Source organism: Schistocerca gregaria, chromosome X, assembly GCF_023897955.1.
Source record: "Schistocerca gregaria isolate iqSchGreg1 chromosome X, iqSchGreg1.2, whole genome shotgun sequence".
NCBI classification, from domain to species: domain Eukaryota; kingdom Metazoa; phylum Arthropoda; class Insecta; order Orthoptera; family Acrididae; genus Schistocerca; species Schistocerca gregaria.
This window is the reverse complement of record NC_064931.1, coordinates 489,143,890-489,161,921: the sequence shown is the minus strand read 5'-3', so window position 1 is coordinate 489,161,921 and position 18,032 is coordinate 489,143,890. Positions and strand designations below refer to the sequence as shown.

The 18,032-nt window shown below is 40.5% G+C and overlaps 1 protein-coding gene across 1 annotated transcript in view; it reads left to right on the top strand.

Moving 5' to 3' along the window:
- The window catches only part of LOC126298356 (activator of 90 kDa heat shock protein ATPase homolog 1), an 82,317-nt gene that overhangs the window by 29,235 nt on the left and 35,050 nt on the right, over nt 1–18,032 (top strand). The window contains exon 3 of the mRNA XM_049989650.1: nt 9,841–9,920. Within this exon, the coding sequence (XP_049845607.1) occupies nt 9,841–9,920 (80 nt within the window). The remainder of the gene's footprint in view (nt 1–9,840; nt 9,921–18,032) is intronic.

The following is an 18,032-nucleotide window of genomic DNA, read 5'->3' as shown; positions in this document are numbered from 1 at the left end:
ATTTATTAAAACTTAATAAGTTTTCTTGTGTGGCCATCCTCTGCAGCAAGCCCAGAAATACTTGGTTTGTAAATAAAACTGCCTTTTCTTGCTGCAACTTAATTTATTCCCGGATGTGTTTCGCCTTTTACTTGCTCTAAGGCATCATCAGTGGGATGGTTTGCTGTGATCTGTTTTTCCTCTCCTGTGGTCTGGAGATTGCACTACCACTTTATTTCAAACACATAAACATGATTTTGTATTCCCAACTTTTCCACACTGTTCACCATGTTCCTCCTTTTTTATGGTGTACTATTATTCTTTTGCCACTCGGTATAGCTATTTCTTCGGACACTGTGCTTTTAACAATGTAAATAGAAGTTGCAATATTTATGTTGTTAAAAGCACAGTGTCAGAGGAAATAGCTATATCAAGTGGCAAAAGAGTAATGGTACACCATAAAAAAGGGGGAAACATGGTGAAAAGTGTGGAAAAGTTGAGAATACAAAATTGTGCTTATGTGTTTGAAATGAAGTGGTAGTGCAACCTCCAGACCAGATGAAGAAAAACAGATCACAGCAAACCATTCCACAGATGGTTCCTTAGAGCAAGAAAAAAGTGAAACACATCTGGGAAAAATAAATTAAGTTGCAGCAAGAAAAGGCAGTTTTATTTACAAAACAAATATTATTGAAACTTAATGCAGAATGCTGCATTTTTTGCACATATCTTGCTTATAGTGTCATCTCTTGAACTGTTGTACATCGGCATATTTGTCTTCATACTTTCATCAGCATTTGTGGGTACTGTTGGGGAAATAAGCTTTGGGTAGAGTTAGTGGCAAAGAAGTTTCTCACATATCATTATGACCTCATATCTGCTGAACTGTGATGTATTGGTGGTTCTCAGTGGTTTAGGAAGAGATGTGGAGAACACACACACACACACACACACACCACACACACACACATACACACACACAATTTTATAGTGTTTATGGATGTTTGTTAATTGAGTTAATGTTCTGTTGATGCATCGGTCCAGAACTATGATTGGCACCTCATATAGGCCTTCTGCTTTTTTAATTTTTTAGTTGTCATCCTGTCTTCTTGCTATGCTGTGGGGTACAGTATGATTGTGCTGGCTGTGTAACTGTGGATACTACTTGTGCTGGCTGTGTAACTGTGGATACTACATCTGTTTCAGGATAATTTTTCCAGCTTTTCTGCATTACCTGAAAAATGGTCATAAAATTTGGTGGTTCTTGTATATTTTGCTCTTTCACAAACTGATTTAAAGTGTACTGATAGAAAAGTATTGTTATGTAGGTGCCACAGCTGCATAGCATAAAAGGCTTGAGAATCTTGAGATAGAAACCAATAAATTTATTATTCCTGCACTGTGAATTCTAAATTAAGACTATTAGTGTGTTTTTAGTTTTCTATGGTTTTTGAATAAGATAATGTTTCTCTAGTTTGTGCAAAATTGAAGTACTTTCGTAGTATTTGTATCTTCTCATAAAATGAGATCTTACCTTCCTTAACTGATACATACCAATACAAATGTACATTAGTGGTTTGTGTGGCACTGAGATTTGTGTTCAGTATTTGTATGCCAGTTATTTATTTTTTGTTCAGTCATTCATTCTACCAAACCTTAAAAAGGTTATTCCATATACGGCAAAATAATGGACATAGATCTTTAATGTTTGTTTTTGGTAACATGGTCGTCACATGGGGGAGGGGAGTGGGGTGCCTATAAGTACCCCAACAGAGGTTAGGTATGCTGCTAAATAATTACTGGAAATAACTTAAAAACTTATATATTTACATAATAAAACAACAAATTTATTATTTAAATTGTTTACTGTGCTTACAATAACCCTTCTTCACAGAAAATTTGTCATTTACAAAAACACGTCTCTTGGCTTTTTATTTTTATAATTCAGATGAAATGACATAAAAATCAAATAAAAAATTAAGTCCTAATTAAACTCTTTGTTTTTAACAGAATATGAACATAAAATGAAGTGAAGACTATAAAACAACAAAAACTAATGAGAAAAATCACAGCACATTATGTGCCTACAAAGTCATTCATTTTCTTTGGGTTTGTAGGACAAACAATAATTGATTGTCCTTGAATGTGGCTTAAAAGTACACTTTGTTGTTGTTGTTGTTGTTGCAAGTATTACATATTTATTTTTGTCTTTTTGCCTTGGTCAAAAATATCACCTTCGCTTTTTAGAAACACTAAGACCATACTCACCTGCATTAGGTGTTGATAAAGTTTGTTCTCTCTCAAGACTCATTGCAGTGGATTTTATGTATTGTCTATGGCTGATATTACTACTACTACTACTACTACTACTACTACTTTCCTTTCTTCCTTCTCAGATGTTATGTCTGGTTAAAAATGGAAAGCGACATGGACCTTGATCAAGTGTGACTTCCTTTTAACTGTATGGTATATGTTACATTGCATTTAGGAACTTTTGGGGAATTGAACATGTCAATAATTACAGATTTGTGTAGTTGTATATATGTACGTTTCGATGTAGCTGTATTGTGTTGATGTACTGGTGGATATTGTGTGGTATGACTCCTGTAGTTGATAGTATAATTGGTATAAAGTCAACTTTATCCTGATGCCACATGTCCTTGACTTCCTCAGCCAGTTGGATGTATTTTTCAATTTTTTTCTCCTATTATCTTTTGTATATTTGTTGTATTGGGTATGGCTATTTCGATAAGTTGTTAATTTCTTCTTTATTGGTGAGTATGATGTCAGGTGTGTTATGTGGTGTTTTATCTGTTATAATGGTTCTGTTGCAGTATAATTCGTAATCATCATTCTCTAGTACAATTTGTGGTGCATACTTGTATGTGGGAACGTGTTTTATTAGTTTATGTTGTATGGCAAGTTGTTGTATTATTTTTGCTAAATTGTCATGTCTTCTGTTGTATTCTGTATTTGCTAGTATTGTAAATCTGCTTGTGATGTGATCTACTGTTTCTATTTGTTATTTGCATTTATCTGTTGTGGTATTGGGATCTTCAATAATATGCTTGCTGTAATATCTGGTTTTTATTGTTTGATTCTTTATTGCAATCATGAATCCTTCTGTCTCTCTGTATATATTGCCTTTTCTTAGCCATGTGTTAGATGCGTCTTGATCAATGTGTGGCTGTGTTAGATGATACGGGTGCTTGCCGTGTAGTGTTTCCTTTTTCCAATTTACTTTCTTCGTATCTGTTGATGTTATGTGATCTAAAGGGTTGTAGAGGTGGTTATGAAATTGCAGTGGTGTAGCCGATGTATTTATATGGGTGACTGCTTTGTGTATTTTGCTGGTTTCTGCTCGTTCTATAAAGAATTTTCTTAAATTGTCTACCTGTCCATAATGTATGTTTTTTATGTCAATAAATCCCCTTCCTCCTTCCTGTCTGCTTAATGTGAATCTTTCTGTTGCTTAATGTATGTGATGTATTCTATATTTGTGGCATTGTGATCGTGTAAGTGTATTGAGTGCTTCTAGATCTGTGTTGCTCCATTTCACTACTCCAAATGAGTAGGTCGCTATTGGTATAGCGTAAGTATTTATAGCTTTTGTGTTATTTCTTGCTGTAAATTCTGTTTTCAGTATTTTTGTTGGTCTTTGTCTATATTTTTTTTTAGTTCCTCTTTAATATTTATATTATCTATTCCTATTTTTTGTCTGTATCCTAGATATTTATAGGCATCTGTTTTCTCAATCACTTCTATGCAGTCGCTGTGGTTATCCAATATGTAATCTTCTTGTTTAGTGTGTTTTCCCTTGACTATGCTATTTTTCTTACATTTGTCTCTTCCAGAAGCCATATTTATATCATTGCTGAATACTTCTGTTATCGTTAGTAATTGGTTGAGTTGTTGAGTTGTTGCTGCCATTAGTTTTAGCTCATCCATGTATAGCAAATGTGTGATATTGTGTTGGTATGTTCCAGTAATATTATATCAATAATTTGTATTATTTAGCATGTTGGATAGTGGGTTCAGAGCAAGGCAGAACCAGAAAGGACTTACTGAGTCTGCTTGATATATTCCACACTTGATCTGTATTGGCTGTGATGTGATATTATTTAAATTTTTTTGGATATTAAGTGTGGTTTCCCAATTTTTCATTACTATGTTTAGGAACTGTATCAATTTAGGATCTACTTTGTATATTTCCAATATTTGTAGTAACCATGAGTGGGGTACACTATCAAAAGCTTTTTGGTAATCAATGTATGCGTAGTGTAGTGACCTTTGTTTAGTTTTAGCTTGATATGTCACCTCTGCATCTACTATCAGTTGTTCTTTACACCCTCTTGCTCCTTTGCAGAAGTGTTTTTGTTCTCCATTATAATTTTGTTCTGTGTTGTATGTGTCATTAATTTCTGTGTGATGACTGAAGTTAATATTTTGTATATTGTTGGTAGGCATGTTATGGGGCGATATTTTGCTGTGTCTGCTTGATCTTTAGGTTTTAGATAAGTCATTCCTTGTGTAAGTGTATCAGGGACACTGTATGGGTCTGCAATGTAACTGTTAAATAATTTAGTTAGATTTGAATGTGTTGAGGTGAACTTCTTTAGCCAGAAATTTGCTATTTTATCTTTTCCAGGGGTTTTCCAATTGTGCGTAGAATTAATTGCTTGGGTGACTTCATGTTACAAATTATCACTTCAGGCAATTGTGGTATCATCTGTATGTGTCTGTTTCTGCTTGTATCCACCATGCATGTCTGTTATGTTGTACCAGGTTTGACCATATGTTGCTCCAGAAGTGTTCCATGTCTGTTATGTTTGGTGGATTGTCTATTTTAATGTGTGTGTTATCTGTTGTCTGATAAAATTTCTTTTGGTTTGTGTTGAATGTTCCCCCCCCCCCCCCCCCCCCCCAAGTCCTTTGGCCAATGCTTGTAATTTCTGCTGCTTTTCATCTAATTGCTCTATCGCCCCTTGTTGTGAGATTTTACCTAACATTTTTCATTTTTTGTCTGATACTTCATTTCTTATAAATTGTTAGCTGTCCGATGTCTTTCCTCAGTTTTTCTATTCTGATCTGTAGCCTGTGTTGCCATGCTGGTTTTGTGGGTTTCTTCTGTGTGTTGGTTGGTTCTGATCTCTGCCTAGTGTGTATATTTAGTGTAGTGAGTGCTCCTATATAAACCAGTAGTTGTAACTCTTCCATAGTTGTAGTTTCATTTATTTTGTTGTGTTGATAGTTGTTATTGTTGTGTAGACTTGTGGGTTATTTGGTGGTCTATGCAAAAATGGTCTAATGTCTGTATTTGTGCCTTTGTATTCTATATATGTCAGCTGAAATTTTTCTTCTGTATCTAACACGTCACTTCGTGTTCTATTTGTGCTTGTTCTGGTGGCTGTCTTAAGATTTAGTTTTCCTCTGATTGTTTGACACTTGTTGTTCTTTGTTTGTTTGCTCTGGGATGTTTGAGTGCATTACTGTATTTTCTTCTTCTTCTGATTGCACATTATTTTGTTGCAGTATTTGTTGTACTTGTTTGATGTTTTCTAATTCTGACTGGGGTATCCTGTTGTTTTTGATTATTACACGGATCTGATCAGCTAGTCGTTGTTCTGTTAAAAATTTTAAATCTGTGTATCTGGAATAAATGTTGTGTGTACTTGTGATCTGTATCCAGTTGTGTTGGTTCCTAAGTTTGTTGCTTGGTAATAACAGAACATGAGGTGTCAGTTAACTTCATCTGACCGTCTCATCCTCTGTCTTTGTTTTCCTTCTAGAGTGGGTGCAGGAAGCATGTCCTGCAAAACACCTCTATTTGGATTTAAATCATTTTCCGTGGGGCTAGCAGTGTCGTTACCATTGTGGATGGGCGTAGCGTTCAAGCGTTGTCCCCGACCATGACAGCGCTTGTCAGAGGCTTAATTAGTTCTGTCCTGAACTAACTAATCACACTAAAAGGGGGGTTAGCCCTATTCGTGGTTTGTTCTTTTCGTCGCCTTTTACAACTAATTATTATTATTATTATTATTATTATTATTATTATTATTATTATTATTAATAATAATAATAATAATAATAATAATAATAGAACCGGCTGGAGAACATATCTATTAGCAAGAGAAATATTCAGTGCAGCAGCAAAGATTGTGCTCGCCCATCTTCTTTTTCTATGTGAACAAGAGTAATTTTGAGAATTTCAAATCTAAGGTGTCAACCCCCTTCTTTAGTTTTGCTGTGAAAACTGTAATTTCAAGTTTCTTTGATTATTGTTTTATGGATACTTTGTGATGGATAGAACATAGTAAAACTACTCTTTTATTCTTCTTTGGAATGAATGGCACAAAGGTCTTGTCTCGTACAAATCCAGGTGTTGATGAATCAGTGTGTTCTTTTATTAGGCAAAAACTCGAGGAATTTCCAGTGGTGTTTTTTTACATATACCCACGTATGTTAGTCCTCAGTTTAATAATTCGTCTACTAACTCAAATGAGTAAATAAACTGTTTCCAGTGATATTTCTGTTAGTTCCATAAAATGGCTCTGCAAGTTTTTAACACATCCTCCGTTGTCACTATGAAAGGGATTTTTCTTTAGGTAAGTGGTTTTCCAGAATATATAAACACGTTATATAAATGAGTTTTCGTATTGTAAATGCACTGCATTTTCGTGCCATATTTTGCAGGTTAAACAGTCTGAATGAGCACCTCCCTTGAAATTTTACCAACATTTCAACAACACACAAACATTCTGATCAAGAATAGTTTGTGCTGCAATTGCTAATACTCTCTCCAAAAATTTCTTGTCAAGGCCAATTTATTTGTGGATTTTCTCTCTTGTGTACTGATATCATCAAAGGTTACATTAAAATGAATGAATAAAACCTGTTTTTTCCTATTACACCTTGTAAAATATCTCATATCATAGGGATGTAACGTCTTCATGATTTGACTTGAATATTGAAATACACAGAAGTTATCCAAGATAAGTCTGTAACTCAAAGCAATCAACGTTTTTAGCATGATATGACCGTAATAATAAAGTTGAATATTTGTCGAAGTTTTTTTGTCAGTTTAGTGTAGGATAGCGTCAATCACCTCATTGGTAAATAATAGTTCCCAGCTATCTATTGGTGAAATTTCATTTTTTCAAGCAGCAGGTCTTTTCAATCAAGTGAACTGTCGTACAATATTGTGCTATTGCACAAAAGATGTACATGAGGCAGATTTACTCATTTTTATTTCTGTACTTACTGTAAAAATAGTTTTGTGGGCTTTCTTCTTCTTTTTCTTCATTAGAAGAAGAGCCTTCACTTTGCTCGATCTCTGACCAGAAAGGTGTTCACTGTTTATTGAATCATGATTGCTGATGTCATCAACTCCTCATCTTTCTTCTTCTTCGTTATTTCTTTCTATGTCTCCACCTTCTGAGTCATTGCCTCCCTCTAACAGTTGTTAACTATCCTCATCACAGATAGTGAGCCATTATTATAAAATATAAAATATAAAGCAAATTACTGTATTAGCATGTTGTAAATAATTACTACATAAAAGCATGTGTGCGATCTACAGAAATGCAACAATGTGAAATAGATACTTACTGTTGTGAGAGCAGGGTACACATCCATGTCACAAGCCTATGCAGCACACTGTGAATACCTAAAATGGTGAATCTGTAGTCTGCCAACAATAGAAACTGTAAACAAAGTCTCTTGGGGTTTGCTTGGACCCCACCCATGTAGTTAACAGGTTAAAAAAATTTAGTGCTTATTAACTTGGCTATCCATTTCTTTAGTAGTCTCTCTGCCACGTTTGTCCAATCTTCTTTTTTCTTCCATGGTTTCCCCTTTAGTGGCTGCCATATTTGGCACCACATTGTAAAAGGGAAAGTTGTGAATGTTGTTTAAGCTGTGGATAGTGTAGATTTTGTTTTGTGTTTCTGTGTGTTGTATTTGAAATTTAGTTAGGGATCCAGCTTGGTATTTTTGTTGACAATAGTTCCAAAATATCTACATACTTTTGCTGTCCAGTGTGACAACCTGGTGGTGCATAATTTAGAATTGATGTTTGAACTGGGTCAAACTCGTCATGTTCTCTAATCTGACAAACTGTGTATTACATTAATGATGTAAATAAAATAGAAAGAAACTTCCACATGGAAAAAATATATTAAAAACAAAGATTCCAAGACTTACCAAGTGGGAAAGCGCCGGTAGACAGGCACAATAAAGTAACAACACACACACACACACACACACACACACACACACACACACACACACACACACAAGCAGACATATGTCTGCAGCAGAAATATGTCTGCTTGTCTGTGTATGTATGGATGTGTGTGTGTGTGTGTGTGTGTGTGTGTGTGTGTGTGTGTGTGTGTGTGTGTGTGTACACGAGTATATACCTATCCTTTTTTCCCCCTAAGGTAAGTCTTTCCGCTCCTGGGATTGGAATAACTTCTTACCCTCTCCCTTAAAACCCACATCCTTTCATCTTTCCTTTTCCTTCCCTCTTTCCTGACGAAGCAGCCGCCGGTTGCGAAAGCTCGAAATTTTGTGTCTGTGTTTGTGTGTTATTTTATTGTGCCTGTCTACCGGCGCTTTACCGCTTGGTAAGTCTTGGAATCTTTGTTTTTAATAAACTGTGTATTACATTGTACAAGCAGGACCCTCACTCTTCCTGATATAGAATTAGAGCTCACTTGCTCTCTGTGGCCATGTTTTTTTTTTTATGTGATGTATATAGATTGATGAGGAAACCCTTCTGCATGAAGCAAAATTGTCTGCTTTTAACAAATTTAAGATGAAAACTGTCATAAAAATCTCAGTACCTGATTAAAGTTATTACTTCGAAGATTGGAATACAAAACAATGAGTTAATGTAAGACATTTCAAAGAATACTTTAACACATTATGTTTTGGTTATGTAAGCAGAAATTCTGAGAGCAGGCTCTGAACTTAAAAATCCTTACCTGATGTCCCTAAAGTCACCTTTTGTGGAAGAGATTAGTTATGTGTTAACTGATTTCGAGAAAAGCTTGGGGGGAAACTATCAGTTGATGCTACGTCTACATACATAACTCCACAAGACATGGAGAGGTGCATGGTGCAGGGTGCGTTGTATTACTATTAGTCATCTCCTTTCCTATTCATCTCAATTTGGTGTACAGTAAGTCATTACAGAAACATAGTCTGACATGAAATTAGAGGAGCTCAAAGTTGATTGCAAAGAGACTGAAGATCAAAATAGTTATTAATTGGTGTCATGTGGACAAGGGTGGGTGGATGGGTGGGTTGATTTACTGGTTGATTATTGTAGCTGTAGTGCTAGTATGTTGGAACATGTGGACGATTAGCTGTCCAATGTGGAGAGAATCTCTTGCGTATGCTGTTTTGCAGCCTCAACAAATTGCATGAAATGCATACTGTTGTAATAATATCCACCAGAGCTGCTTCATTAGATTTTATTTTCTGCTACTAGTTTCAAGCAATAGTTCATTCATTAGTGGTATCTAGATAAAAATAAAGCTATTTTCAGGAAATTTATCTATATTTACCTGCTAATGTATAACTTTTGGTTGTATTTTTTACATATATTACACAATTTTATGTTATTTTTAAAATATGATATACTTTTGCCATATTTGTGGCTGGTTGTTACAGTTTTGATTTGCGTACTAGATATGCAGTTCACTAAAATTTATATCTCCGATGAAAACCGTATTACATCTAACGTAAAATTTAGGATTGTATGCTGTTCTGAATGTTTTTTCTGAAGTTTCATAAAACACGAAGAAGAAAACAATATTATGTAATTTAATAAAAATTTCTTTTTTCTTTGTCTAGGACAGAAAAGAATGCCTGCCAGTGGTCTGTTGATAAACTCAAAGAATTGTTGACAGGTCTGAAAATTGAAAATGCACTTGGTGAGTATCCAACACAAGTAACGACATTCTTCATTTATAGGTCCAGTTTTTGTTCATGAAAAAGATCAAATGAAGGATCTGCTGGATGTAATGCATGCATGAGAAATATTTTACATAGATCTTGGGCTTCATAGAGTGACATTCCTGCTGAGTGTGTCCCCCTGTGGGTCCGGGGGCTGGAATAGGCCCGAGGTATTCCTGCCTGTTGTAAGGGGTGACTATTAGGAATCTCACATGTTTGGGCCGTTATGTGATGGTCCTCTGTAGGGTTTGACCTCTAATTTTCCAATTTTTCCCGAAGAGCGAGCCAATTAGGGAAGGGTGCCTTACATGGTGCATTGTGTCCATTGTGCATTGAGATCTTCGGCCCACTTCCTCATCATCGTATTGCAGTCATGCCCATTCTCCATCTCTTGGGTGAGGACACCTTACTGGATGCATTTTCCACCATGCGCTATGTGGTGTCACTTTCTGTGCCGATGATGACCATGGACTTATTTGTACCTCATATCCAGCACGGTAGCCAGTCCATTGTGGTGGGGCTGCCATGTACCCTGTTGGTTGTAGTCCCCTGACTACACAGGGATCGCTCTGCTGATGCCTGCACCATTAACTCCCCTTGTATGCCAAGGAGTAGATGCCCATCACCCTGGGGCATCAGGACTCCCAGCAATGGCCATCCTGCCAGGAGGTCTTTGCTGCAGCTGGATGGCACCCGTAGGGAGGTCCCCTGGTCGGAGTGGGTGCTATCAGGGCGGATGACAGGTCATGAAGTGTAGTACATCATATCTTGCTTCTGCCTCCAGCAGTCACTAAGCGGGCAAAGTCTAACTTTAATGCTAAGGAATAATGTCACATAAGAAGGTGTAATTAGATGAATGACAAACACTAACTTCACTTAATGAAGGGGTATTTAGCACTTGCACATACAAGAGTGCGGAACGAACTGCCTCCGGCCAGAACACATACGGTATATATATAGTTACAGATCATTCCAGTAAAATGATTCTTGACATTTGTGGATACTTATAGAATTTCCTTGAACCAAATATATAAATTAAAATATTACAGTTCAGGTGAGTTTCGAACTCACTTCCCTCCATACAACAGTCTAGTATCATAACCGCTACACTACAGTGAATGTGCTACTCAGCTTCTTCTGACAATATGACCCCAAGTCGTTCCCCTCCCTGGCCAGACCATGGGAGGAATGCCAGGCTAAGGATGGCAGTGAATCTTAATTGCCCCAGTACCTCATATTTATGGGAGTTGATGGCGAATCTTTCATGTCCATGAAGCCTCAGTTTTTTGTGGAGCATTTGGAGGACAAGTTTGGGGAAGTGGAAGGCTTGTCCTCTGCCAAGTCACAGGCTTGTGGGAAGTTGGGGAATGTTTCTGTTACCAACACGCCCCATAAGAGCTTAAATACAGTCCACGGTATTATATTCCACAGGGATTGCAGTCTGACGAGGAGCTGCGCTCCAATTTAGAGTGGCGAGGTGTTGATTTCGTCCGGCGCATCCATCAGGGTCCGAGAGATAGCCAGGTTGCCACCAGTACCTTCATTTTGGCCTTAGAGGACGACACGTTGCCCAAGTAGGACAAGGTGATGGTCTACCATTGTGACGTCAAGCCATATATCCCTCCCCCGATGCAGTTATTTAAGTGCTGGAAGATGTCTTCCCACTGTATTTCCAGCCCCACCTGTCGAGATTGTGGACGTCCATCGCATCACAATACTCCATGCTCGCCCCGCCTCCAATCTGTGTCAACTGTGGAGAGCATTATTCACCATGCACACCAGACTGCAGGATTTTACAGAAAGAGAGGAAAATCATAGAATATAAGGTCCTGGACCGACAAACCTACACTGAGGCTAAGAGGAAATTTGAGCACCTACATCCTGTGGCTATGACTACCTCATACACTGACGCTACGAGAACAGTTCTCGCCCCATCAGTTCCTTGAATTCCTGTCGCCTCTGAGAACCGGGAGACTACACCTGCCCCCTTGATGGTGGGGGCACTTCCCGTCCTGTTGCTCCAGCACCATCTACTTTGGGAACATCATCGCCCCCCTCAACCATCGGGGATTTCAGTCCCCACTTCTGAGCCAGAGAAGCGTAAGGCTTCTTCAGCTCCTCTCGCTAGAAAGGGGTCCCTTGGGCCACTCCCGTCCCAGGTTTCTGCTAGTGGGAAAGATGACACTCGCCAGTAACTGAAGACTGGGTCATACGGCTTCACACTCATCCTCAGTTCTGGAGACTGATTCAGTGAAGTCCTCCCAGCCAGGGAAACCCAAGGAACAGCTCGAGACATCGAAAAAGAAGACCCTTAAGAACAAGGAACTTGCAATGGTACCCACACCACCCCAACCTACAAGTTCTGCGTCTGAGGATGGGGTGGAGATTCTGGCGTCCACTGAGGGCCTAGGTCTCACCAGACCCTCAGATACAGTAAATATAGACTGCTAAGGCAAAAGAGTCGGTGGCAGCAGGTGACCTTGAGGCATAGACTGCCTCATTGAATGTTCCAAGCCTTCCCAATCTCACAATGATGTCATCATCCAGTGGAATTGCAGCAGTTTTTTCCACCGCCAGGTTGAGCTACGGCAACTGTTAAGCTTTACACCTGGTTTCTGCATTGCCCTCCAGGAAACCTGGCTCCCAGCAATGCGGAGCCCTGCCCTCCATCGCTATAAGGAATATTACGGAACTGTAGCTACTACAATAGTGTGTCAGGTGGAGTTTGCATTTATGTCCTGAACACTTTCTGTAGTGAACCTGTGCCCGTTCAAACCCCTATTGAAGCTGTGGGTGTCAGAATATGGACGATGCAGGAAATAACTGTCTGCAATGTATATTTTCCTACAGATGGTGTGATACCCCCGAATGTATTAGCTGCACTGATTGATCAACTCCCTAAACCTTTCCTACTTTTGGGAGATTTTAACGTCCACAACCTCTTGAGTTGTGACACTATGCTTACTGGCAGAGGCAAAGATGCTGAAACTTAACTGTCCCAGTTCGATCTCTGCCTCTTAAATACTGGGGCTGCCACACATTTCAGTGTGGCTCATGGTAATTACTCGGCCGTTGATTTATCAATTTGAAGCACAGGACAGGAGAGCACATGACGACCTGTGTCATAGTGACCACTTCCTCATCTTCCTGTCATTACCCCGGTATCAGGCCCATGGACGCCTGCCCAGATGGGCTATAAACAAGGCAGACTGGGAAACTTTCACCTCTGCTGTCACAGTTGATTCTGCTCCCCACATGGTAACGTAGATGTGACAGTTGAGCCGGTGACTACTACAATCGTTTCTGTGCCAGAAAATGGGATCCGTTGCTCTTTATTGTGCCCCCCCCCCCCCCCCTTCCTCACCCCAGTGAAACACAGTCCCTTGGTGGTCGCCGGAAGTCTGAGGCAATTAAAGAGTGTTGGCAAGGTTTACAGTGACATAAGTGGCACCCTTACCTAGAGCACATAATAGCTTTTAAGCAGCTCCATACCCATGGTCCTGCTTATAAAATGATGGAAATAGGAGTGTTGGTAGATGTAAGTTTCGACCATTGGGTGCCATACATCACCTTCCCAAGTCTGTATGAAGATCAGACATCTTTTTGGGTACCAGACCCTAACAGGTGTCCCTGGTGTTAACATCAATGGCATGCTCTCTACTGATGCAAATGTGATTGCTGTGCACTTCTCTGAGGTCTATGCTCGAGCCTCTGTGTCAGAGAACTACGCCCCAGCCTTACGCACCTCCAAACAGCGGATGGAAAGTCCTCTCGTTCACTACATGCCACAGTGAACCGTATAACGTCCCGTTTACGGAGTGGGAGCTCCATAGTGTAATTGCACATTGCCCAGAGACAGCTCCTGGGCTGGATCGGATCCACAGTCAGATAATGAAACATCTCTCATCTGACTAAGAGCGTCATCTCGCCATGTTCAGCAAGATGTGGTGCGATGGCGTCTTTGCATCGCAATGGCAGGAGAGCACCATCATTCTGGGCTCAAACCTGGCAAAACCCGCTTGATGTAGATAGCTATCGGCCCATCAACCTCACCAATGTTGTTTGTAAGTTGCTGAAATGTATAGTGTGTTGGCGGTTGTGTTGGGTCCTGGAATCAGGTGGCCTACTGGCTCCATGTCAGGGCAGCTTCCGCCAGGGTTGCTCTACCACTAATAATCTTGTGTCCCTAGAGTCTGCCATCCCAACAGCCTTTTCCAGATGCCAACACCTTGTTGCTGTCTTTTTTTATCTACGCAAAGCGTATGACACCACCTGGCGACACCATATCCTTGCCACATTATACGGGTGGGGCCTCGGAGGCGTGCTCCCGATTTTTTTATACAGAATTTCCTGTCGCTCTGTACTTTCCATGCCCAAGTTGGTGCCTCCCATAGTCGTGTCTCCCCCCCCCCCCCCCCCCTCCCAATCCAGGAGAATGGGGTCCCTCAGGGCTCTGTATAGAGTGTATCACTATTTTTAGTGGCCATTAACAGTCTAGCAGCAGCTGTAGGGCCGTTCATTTCACCCTCTCTGTATGCAGATGACTTCTACATTTCATACTGCTCCACCAGCACTGGTGTTGCTGAGCGGTGCCTACAGGCAGCCATCCACAAAGTGCAGTCATGGGATCTCACCCACGGCTTCCAGTTTTCGGTCGCTAAGTCGTGGGTCATGCACTTCTGTCGCCATCGTACCGTTCATCCGGAACCAGACCTTTACCTTCATGACTATCCACTCACTGTAATGGAGACATATCGATTCTTAGGACTTGTTTTCGTTGCCTGATTGACTGGGCTACCTCACCTTTGTCAGCTTAAGCGGAAGTGCTGGCAGCACCTCAATGCCCTCCACTGTTTTAGCAACAGCAACTGGAGTGCAGATTGCTCTACTCTACTGCAGCTGTACAAAGCCTTTGTTCCATTTCCCCTTGGCTATGGGAGTGGGTGTATGGTTTGGCGATGCCCTCAGTGTTGCGTGTACTCGACCCAGTGCACCATTCTCATTCACCTAGCGACAGGAGCTTTTAGGACAAGTGTGGTGGCCAGCATCCATGTGAAGGTCAGAGTTCCTCCATTGCGGATCCGACACGCACAACTGCTCGTCAGTTACGTTGCACACATTCATAGTTCTCCTGACCATCCAAATTACTGTCTCCTTTTTCCACCTGTGGCATTTCATCTCCTCTATCGGCGGCCCAAGTCAGGGCTAATGATTGCAGATCGTGTGTCATCCTTTCAGTCTGAACTGGAGTCCTTCCCTTTACCACCTCCCATCCAGGTCCATTTGCTTACGCCTCCGTGTTGTACATGTAGGCCACAGATTCGTCTGAACCTTACGCATGACCCTAAGCAGTCAGTTACTCCTATCGCTCTCCACTGTCACTTCCTCTAGAGTCTTGACGTATTCCGGGGCTCTGAAGTGGCTTACACAGATGGCTGATGGTCTTGTTGGCTTTGTCAATGTCCACAGAGGCCATTTTGAACAGCATTCCTTGCCCGAGGGCTGCAGTGTATTCACTGCAAAGCTCATGGTCATCTCTCGTGCACTTCAGTATATCCGTTCATGCCCCGGGGAATCGTTTCTTCTGTGTACTGACTCCTTGAGCAGCCTACAAGCTATCGACAAGTGCTACCCTCGCCATCCTTTGGTAGTGTCTATCCAGGAGTCGATCTATGCCCTGGACCGGTCCCATCATTCAGTGGTGTTTTCGTGGACCCCAGGACATGTCGGCATCCCAGGCAGCGATCTTGCAGACAGGCTGCGCAGAAACTGCTTCTGCAGATGGGCATCTCTGAACCTGACCTGTATTTTGACGTATGCTTGTAGGGTTTTTTTGGCTTCGGGAGGCGGAATGGCATAACAGTACACACAACAAACTGCGTGTCATTAAGGAGACTATGAATGTGTAGAAGTCTTCCATGCGGGCCTTTCACAGGGAATTCGTTGTCATCTGCCAGTTCCACATTGGGCACACTTGGTGGGCGACCCACAGTTACCTCCCGAGCTGTGAAGACCCACCTGAATGTCGGTGCGGTGCCCGGTTCATAGTGGACCATATTCTGGTGCACTGTCCCACTTTGACTGCCCAGTGACAACATCTTGGGTTACTGGACTTGTTGTCACTAATTTTGTCTGACACATCATCGTCTTTTTATTTGTGAGGTTGGGTTTTATCATTTGATCTAAGTTTTAGTGCATGTTCTTTATCCCTCTGTCTCTTCCACCCTAGTGCTTCTAGGGTGCAGGTTTTAATGTGTTGCAGAGTGGCTGGCTTCTCCTTTTTTATTCTCATGGTCAGCCAGCCATGGTAATCTGCTTTGTTGTTTTAATTTCTTAATGCCCTTTCTTGGGTGTCTGTGGTTTTCTTGTCCCTTTTAGTCCATTTACATGTTTGTTGCCCTTCATTGTTTTTGTGAATTTTTTTATTTATTAATTTTTTTTCGCCTTATGTTTTGAGTTGTCAGTCTCGTTTGTTTTATTCTGACACTTGTGGCATTGTTTTATTCGGAACAAGGGATTGATGACCTTGTAATCTGGTCCCTTTTCCCCCTTTTTAATCCAACTAACCAACCTGCTGAGAGTGTAACTTTTCATCATAACAGTTTTTTTTTTATGATGTGTGTCATGGAGTTTATATAAATAGCTTCAGTTTCCCAAGGAATCATTTGTCCATTGATTTGGTTACCCAGGGATTTGAGAGTTTGGCTTTCTAACTTCAGCAGTGACACTCACTGCAATTCTTCGCACTGCCATTAGGGTTGGACCATAGCTCAGTGAATTCATCGCAGACGTTCCTGCGATCTCAAACCATAGTTGTGTCTATAGATGGGCTAGTGATCATCAGGCTACTCGTCACTCGGCGCTGTACGTCAGTGAATTTGGCATTTGATGTAGGTATTCCTTTGTAGTTTTGATTGGGTACCAGCTTTGAGGAGCCATCCGAAGAGCCTCTGCTTGTATCTTTCCTTGTGGTTTCCAATTATCTCCTGGAAAAATGCAGGTCACGCATTTGTCATAACAAGACAGTTGATCATGAACCAGAACTCTATTTACGGACCCAGCGAATGGGCGTTTTTACACAATCCTGAGATTTGGGACTCTTCGTTGATAAAAAGCTTATTTGGCTGCCGTATATTCAACAAAAGGCTAGCTGTGTGTGAAAGCTTTCAAGCTGCCAGATTCCTCAGAATAAGCTCCCCATGTTTTCTGTCACACGGCTCCATGGTAAATACCCAGAGCATGAGTTAGGATTGATCTATTTCAAGGTTATAACGTTTTTTGCCCCTATGTATGTCCCTCTCATTTCAGGAGTATCAGGGTACTGCCATCATTTACACTGACATCCCTAAAACCATAGAGAGGACAGGATGTGCTTTTGTATCAAGGCAGTGGGGAACATCATTTGTTGTTAGGACTGTTTAGTATTTTTATGGCAGAACTTACAGACACTAACAGTCATATGTTTTTTTAAAAAAAAAAAAAAAAAAAGGCACTCGATCAATTGCATTTTAATTTTTAGTGATTCCATGAACAATTTCCATGCTATTGATCGCTGTTGCTCTTGTCAGACTGTGATATCTGCTATTCACGACCTTGTACCTTAGTCAAACTGCCTGCTCAGTTGCCATTATGTCTGTCCCAAATCATGAGAGTATCCCTGAGAATGAACTGGTCAACCATTTGGCTAGAGAAGCATTCATTGTCAAACATTCACTTTCATGATCCCTGGAGCACATTTGGTGTGCCACTTTCCCCCTCTAATAAACTCCATACTATCAAGGAGACAAGTGCTGCATGGCAGTCCTCTTAAGTTACTTCTGGGAAGAATCGATGGCCATAAGTTGCCTCCACACCGGTCCTACCAGAGTAACCCATAGTTTTATTTTATGTAATGAGCCATCCGTATGTTGTGGTTGCAGAGCCTTAGTCTCACATATTCCTCTGAAATTGCCTCTTCTTTTGGCTCTCCATGTGAAGCATATTCTTAGATTCTTTGCCTCTAATATTGGTGGACAAATAACACACAGTTGAACTAGTTTGTTTTACCCATGAAAATGGTTTTTATTCTCAGATGTAACATTTTAAACCAA